Source organism: Chaetura pelagica, unplaced genomic scaffold (assembly GCF_000747805.2).
Source record: "Chaetura pelagica isolate M959 unplaced genomic scaffold, ChaPel_1.0 scaffold132, whole genome shotgun sequence".
NCBI classification, from domain to species: domain Eukaryota; kingdom Metazoa; phylum Chordata; class Aves; order Apodiformes; family Apodidae; genus Chaetura; species Chaetura pelagica.
The window spans coordinates 684,590-691,991 of record NW_009952709.1 but is presented as its reverse complement, the minus strand read 5'-3'; the positions used below and the strand labels follow the sequence as shown (position 1 = coordinate 691,991).

General features: G+C 47.1%; 1 protein-coding gene across 1 annotated transcript in view; it reads left to right on the top strand.

The window, feature by feature from the left end:
- Nucleotides 1–4,412: 4,412 nt before the first annotated feature.
- SLC31A1 (solute carrier family 31 (copper transporter), member 1) overlaps nucleotides 4,413–7,402 on the top strand; it is a 5,624-nt gene continuing 2,634 nt past the window's right edge. The window contains exon 1 of the mRNA XM_009994304.1: nucleotides 4,413–4,529. Coding sequence (XP_009992606.1) covers nucleotides 4,413–4,529 — 117 coding nt within the window. The remainder of the gene's footprint in view (nucleotides 4,530–7,402) is intronic.

Here is a 7,402-nt window from a genome sequence, read left to right as displayed (position 1 = left end):
CAGCTGGGCCAGCTGAGCGGCCAGGGTGGCACTGGAGGGAAGGGACAGGAACCTCTATCTGCACAGAGCCTGCCTGTGTGCCCAGCTTGGTCCTGCTCCAAGGTGATGTTGTGAAGGAAGAGAAGTCCTGTGTGTAGCTGAGAGTCTTGCTGTTTTCCTTAAGAATCTGAGGAGTTGTGAAATGAAGGCTAGGGCTGCTCTGACCTGTGGTTGACAGCACGAGAGGGAAAGAAACAAGCCCTGGAGGGAATGTCCTCAGTCCTCCCTCCTGTCCCAGCCTGTTTGCTTTCTTAGGCTACTCAAAGGAATGTAGTGCAGCACCCAGGCAGGTGCACAGTGAGGTCTGTGCCCTCCAGGTGTGCACATGCCTTGAAATACCTGAGCCTACCTGAGCCTGCTGCAGCCACAGTCTGTTCCAGCTCCTGGCTCTGCAGGGAGTACTTGGGAATCTGCTCCAGTGCCCCACTCTCTGTACAAACATGTGGGGCAGGCAGCACTCACCCATTCAGACAAAAACACCTGCTGCTCAAGTGCTGGGTTTGTACAAGGCTAAACCTATTTAAAGAATTGGCTATAATAGAAACTTGTGTGTGTGGGTTTTTTTCTTCCAGGCATGGAATTAAAAACAGTGCCCTTTTTTTTGTGACACACTCAGCTCCTTGTCAGTCAGCTTGTCTCTTGAGAGTCTGCGCGGCAAACCAGAGATTTGCAGCTTGAAACATCCACAGCCATTGACTGGTTGCTGCTGCCACCCTGGGTACTGGTTTTCACACCAAGGCACAGGCGGAGACCTCAGAAGTTGTACCTCAGCGACTGGTTGTACTGGGGTGTTCCACTGGAAGTGATTTATTTTTAAAGAGGAATTTATCCACATGTTGGTTACCTCTAGTAACACAAAAGACTGCTGAAGTGGCCCAGTCTAGGTTATTTCCTCTTATGTTACTTAATATCCCAACCTTTTCAGGATCCCATAAAGTGTCTTTCCGTGTTGGGTACCAGCAGTGAGGGTTGGATTTGGTGTTGGAGCACTAATACAGCAGGGTGGGGAGGAGCTGCATGGGTCAGCATCAGGTTTTCCCTAACCCACACCAGGACCCTGCCCATCCACATGCAGCCACTTGTGATGGTAAATTAGAGAGAAGTTGGATACAACTCAACCACAAAGGGAGTTTTTAATCTCGTAAACAGCCAGGGCTTCTGTGGAGCTTATTGGAACCTGTGGAGTTTGGCAAGAGCATGAAATCCTAAAATGAATAAATAATTTAATTGGGCAGTAATCACTAGCCAGAATGTTGCATCCAGAGCAAAAGCAATGTACCAGTCAGCTGAAAGAAGAGGAGGGAGGAGGCAAGATTTTGGTGGGGGAGGAGGGAAGGTTCTTACATGACTCCTTTCCTCTTGCAGCACACTTACCTTTGATCCTGTGGTGTAAAGCACTTGGGTTGTTCTTCTTCCTTCCCTTCTGCAAAAGACAATTTGAAGGTTGTGTGTCTTGGCAGAGGATTCCTTTCCCAAGTGTTTGTATTTGGGGAGTTCTGTTTTAACCCTTGGAATGTTTCATCTCTGCAACAGTGTCCTCTTCAAAGCCCCACTGTATGGAAACCAGCATTTGTTCTGCAGGAAGGCTGTGGGAATGCTTTGCTGTGCCAGGGGAGCTGCTGCTTGCATTAGGCTCTTTTTTTGCCTTCCCCTGAACACTTCTCTGAGCTGTTTTTCTGGTACTAATATTTAAGCACAAACTGGAGGCAGAGTGAGCTAAAGAGTTGTAGCAGAAATATGGGCGGGGAATGCATTCAGCTTTTGGCCAGTGCCATTAGATGACAAGTTAACTTTCCAGGGGAATTATTGTGAAGTTGTCTAATGCAGTAAGAGATTGGCTGCAAACTCTGTCTGCACAGAGATGCAGAGAATACCTGAGCTGTGTGCTGCTGATGTAGCTTCTACCAGCTGCCTTGGGTGCAGGCAGGCGCTTGCATTGCTTAATTTCAGTGATTGTGGGGTATATTAATCCTTTCCCTTGAGTTCATGCCCAGCGCTCCTGACTTTGTTTCCTTGTCTTCCCCAAATCTTTCACTTTTCTCATTGCTCTCTTTAATTTAGCTCCAAAGCCTTTTGAGCTCACCCCCTGTCATTGGTGCTCTGTAAGGCTGCTCTGGCTGTCATAGAATCATGGAACCATCAAAGCTGGAAAAGAACCTCAGTATCATGAGGTCCAGCCCTCAGCCCTACACGCCTATGACCACTAAACCTCAGCACCAGGTACACCTGTTCTGAACACCTCCAGGGATGGTGCCTCCACACCTCCCTGGGCAGCCCATTCCAAGGCCTCACAAATTGTTCCTAATATCCAATCTGAACCTCCCCTGGTGCAACTTGAGCCCATTTCCTCTTGTCCCATCACTGGTCACCAGAGAAAAGAGGCCAACACCCACCTCATTGCAACCTCCTCTCATTCAGTTGTAGAGAGCAATGAGGTCTCCCCTCAACCTCCTGCTCTCCAGGCTGAACAGCCCCAGCTGCCTCAGCATCTCCTCTTAAGACCTGTTCTCCAGACCCCTCATCAGCCTGGTTGCCCTTCTCTGCCCCCTCTCCAGCACCTCCATGTCCTTCCTATCCTGCAGTCCCCAAACCTGCACACCTGCAGCCTCACCAAGGACAGGGGCAGGATCACCCCCCTGCTCCTGCAGGTCTCACTATTCCTGATGCAGGCCAGGATGCTGTTGGCCTTCTTGGCCACCTGGGCACACTGCTGGCTCATGTTCTGTCATGTCCTGGGCAACCAGGGTTTCCTGCACAGCTCTGCCATAAGGTTACTGTCGCAACCTGAAGGAGCTCCACCCTCAGCTTGGTGCCATCAGGAGTTTTGTTTGCTAGTGCTGCTTTCAGTTTATAAAACTTTTTGTAGAGTTTAATTTCCTCTTTCCAACTGTAAGTATATTCATAAGTATCTCTTTTATCTTAACACCCACTTTTTTTCCCAGTTGAAAACACTATTGATGATTTATCTGGAAGGAAATGTGTAACTTATTTTTTTATTATTATTATTTTTATTTTTTGTTTTGTTTTATAAAGTGTCTGCAGTTTGGTTTCTATTTCACTTTGTTTTACTTGAGCACTGGACTGGACCAGCAGGGCACACACTATTCCAGACAGGGTGGTCTTGGTACTTGAGGATCTTCAGGGGTGTCTCACCTGTGCTGTGCTGGAGTTGCCTTTGCCTGTCTCTGTCCCACTGACAGGTGATCTTCACAGAATCACAGAGTGTTTGGGGTTGGAAGGGACCTCTGGAGATCATCGAGTCCAACCCCCCTGCCAGAGCAGGACCAAAACCAGGGCAGGTCACTCAGAAAGGCATCCAGACAGGGCTGGAAAGGCTCCAGAGAAGGAGACTCCACAGCCTCTCTGGGCAGCCTGTCCCAGGGCTCTGTCACCCTCACAGGAAAGAAGTTCTTCCTCATGCTCAGGTGGAACTTCCTGGGCTCCAGTTTGGATCCATTGCCCCTCTTGTTCTAGGACTGACTGGTATTCCCAGGTTGTTTTCGGTCCTGTTGCTGCTTCTACCTGGTGACTTCATTTCACACCAGAAGCTGTCCCAGGTTCCATCCCAGGCTGTGCTGGGGTACAGAAGCCATGTCCACATCTAATCATGAGGTGTACTTGGATTTTTAACATAGTGTGTCCAGACGTACCTGATTTGCAGTAACCAGATTAGGGGTTTGGACTGGCAGCCTTTGGACTGTTTCTGTCATTGTGTGTAATGTGATTAGAGGGGAAAATGTGACAGTGTGAAGCTCATGGAAATGAAGCTGGATTGCCTGTGGCTGTTGCAGACCTTTGCCTGGTAACAGGCCTTGTACCCCCTAACGTAATTTCTTTGTTAAACATGTTCCCAATAAAATGCATAACTGTCAATTAAGAGAAATATTGTCATCTAATCCTTTAGTAGATGCAATTAAAAGTGGGGCTTGAGATATTTTAGCGTTTTGCATGACTGCAATGGAGAAGAGGCTTGGGTTTTTTCCTCTTACAGATAAGAAATGTTCCTTTATGCTGAGCACTCGTCCCCATGTGCCACCTCAATCAGATTAGGCTGCCTTTCTGCCAGGAATGTTTAGGATGGGGCAGCAATACAATGATGTAAAGCTCAGAGAGACACACCTCCTTTAAATTGTCGGCTCACTTTGGTGTTACCTCTGTAGTCAGAGTGCAGGACCACGAGGATGCTCCACAAGTTTATCCAAAGGCAGTGGTGCTCAGGGGCTTAAGAGCATTTTATTTTCTCTTGCAGTAGCAGCACATAAACCATCTTCTGTTTAGAAAACTGCTTCTTAGTATTTTTTCATTTGTTTGTTTTTCAGGGTCCCACTTTTCTACGTGCCTTTTGGAATATCTCTGTAGTAAAGATGTCTCAGATGGCTCATGATCACCCCATGAACAGCTCCATGTTGCAACCCACACATCCTCCTGAACATCACCATTTAACAGCAGCCCCGGGACATGGACACGGAGGATCTGACATGATGATGATGGTAAGTGGAAAAGTCATAATTAACCAGAGAGCTTTTCCTTGTCTGTGGTTCAGAATAACTTGTCATCTTAAAGACTATTCTCTTGAGAATGAGAGCTTAGCCTTGGAAGGCATGAATCAATCCAGTTAAAACCTAGACCATGTTGTGGCTCTCCTGGGGTGAGGGAGCGACATGAGGTGATAGGCAACATGAAATGTATTTCAGAGCTGGAGAACCTGTAGCAAAATCTTACAAGCAGCCAGGCTGGTGTCTGTTCTCTAGCCCGCTAAAGGCAGCAATGCAAAGTAAGCATTTTCCTGCAGGAGATGGATGGGGTTCTCCAGGATTGTTAGTGTTGGATAAAGCCTTAACCAGCACCAAAAAGGGTTGTGAACTGTTATGATGGATTGTGCTGACCTGCAGGTGACCAACCCCTTTGCCTTTTTCCTCCTGGTCTTCAAGTACACACTTGGTTTGGGCAACAAAGTGCTACCAGGGCTCTTTGCCACGTTGGCAGTAGTTGGTCCTGAATCTTGCTGCTTGAGTTAGCTTTGATTTAATCACACAAGTTCAGACTTGTCCATGCTGGCATCACTGAAGTTTGTAGCGATCCTGGCCAGAGTTTCCATGGAGATGACTCTAGGATCTGTGTCACTGTGTGTAGCCAGTTCTAGGGACTTCTTCAGCTTCTTCTCTCTTCTCTAAATACTGTTGGAGTGAGTTTCAGATTATTAAAACATGACTCTTGATGGTTAAAGTTTAAAAGGAAGGGAGAGGGAGTGCACTTCCGTTTCAGATGAGAATATACTCAGGAGTGTATTTTATAAGCCTTGAGGTAAAATTTGCCTGCCAGCCACATGGCCCAAAGAAGGAATCAAGAATTACTGCATCTGCTTAGATGGCAAACAGTATCATAGCAGGAGAGGAGAGGACATGAGCAGCCTTCCCCTTTCTGAACAAAACCCAGTAGTTCTGGTGAAACTTGAAGTCCAGCATTGTCACTGATGTCCTACTGAAGCTCGTCATATAATCTAACTGCTGAATATTGGCATTCTCTGATCTGTTACCTTCCATATAAATGCCATTTCTTTCAAGTATCAGGAGCTCAGTGGATAGTTACAGGACCCTGCCTTGCCCTGCAACTGAAAACTGTGATGAATTGCAGAAGATTTTGGATTAACCTTGCACATAAAACTGTCAGGAAAGGTAGCGAATAGGAAGAGCATCTCATGGCATAGACTGAACACATTTTCATGTGTGCATGTTCCCTTCCCTCACTTGCACCAGGTAACAGGCTCTGTTCCACCTGTGGTTCATGGAACTGGGCTGTAAAACTCTTTGGTTTGTGCAGGTTTTGTTTTAGATGTAAAAATGTTAAATTCATTAAAGAAATGGAAGTACTCTCTAAAAGATGTTTTATAGTAATTGCTGTTCTGGGGCTAATGAATGTCAGCTGGTTCTGATGGATGCTGAAATTAATAATAATTGTGATCTTCAGCAAATAACCTTAATTAAGCAATGAAGGGAGTTCAAAAAGAAGTTCCTCTAGCTCAGTGAGTACCTTACATGTGAAGACACTGTACACAGCTGTGGTCAGGGTATGCTAAACTACAATGTATTTGTCTGGATGGGAATATTATCTGAACTCCAGCTGGCTGGAGCATCACTGGTGTCTCCCCTTCCCACAGCATTGACTCTGCAGGCTCAGGAGTCCTTATCTTTACCTACAGGAACCTGTGGTCCTGGTTTATATATAATAGTCCTTGTACCTGTAAGCGAGCTTCTACTTCCCAGAGGACATTAGGAGGTTCTGCAGGGAGACAGTAGTAGACTGGTACAGTGTGGGGTGGGACTAGAGGGTTCACCTTGACAAGCCTTTGTCCATGTGAGCTTAAATCAGGTCCAGGTGGGGAGGAGAAAAGGACCTGTACCCCAGACTGTGAGTAGACAGGCAGAGGCAAGGATGAGCTCCACAGAAGTAACCTAAATCCCCAACTGCTTCTGATGCTCCAAAAGGAGAAAAGGAGCTCCAAAAGGAAGGAGAAAGCACTTTTCTGTAGCAGGTGCTGTGCAGAAGTCCAGAGGAGGCCACGAAGATGATCCAAGGGCTGGAGCAGCTCTGCTCTGGGGACAGGCTGGGAGAGTTGGGGTGTTCAGCCTGGAGAAGAGAAGGCTCCAGGGAGACCTTAGAGCAGCTTCCAGTGCCTGAAGGGGCTCCAGGAAAGCTGGGGAGGGACTTGGGACAAGGGCAGGGAGGGAGAGGATGAGAGGGAATGGATTAAAACTTTAAAAGCAGAGATTTAGGTGAGACATTAGGAGGAAATGAGAAAGAGAAACTACAGGGGTGGTGAGACTCTGGCCCAGGCTGCCCAGAGAAGCTGTGGCTGCCCCATCCCTGGCAGTGTTGAAGGGCAGGTTGGATGGGGCTTGGAGCAACCTGGTCTGGTGGGAGGTGTCCCTGCCCATGCAGAGGGGTTGGAACAATATGATCTATAAGGTCCCTTCCAACCCAAACCATTCCATGACTCTATGATACTAAAACCACACAGTCCCTTCTGCTCTTTTTGGACCTGAACCAAAAATGTACCTCCCCTCCCCCTGCATTTCCCCCCGACACACCTTTCCTTCCACTGGAACATAACCCCAAATAAGATGTTGGCCTGACATGAAAGCAAAATGTATAAATATTTTTAAAAAGAGAAGAATTCCTGCCTCTCTAACAGTTTGCTCCAACTAATAGGTTTCAGATGTCTCACATACTTCATTCATTCAGCCCCATTCAGTCTCCTAGGAGCCCCTGCTGTATTTATTAAACACAGCAATTGTGGAATGTTCAGCACTTACAGAATAAAACACACCAGTTATAGGGTTTTTTTCTTCGCCCCCCCCCCCAC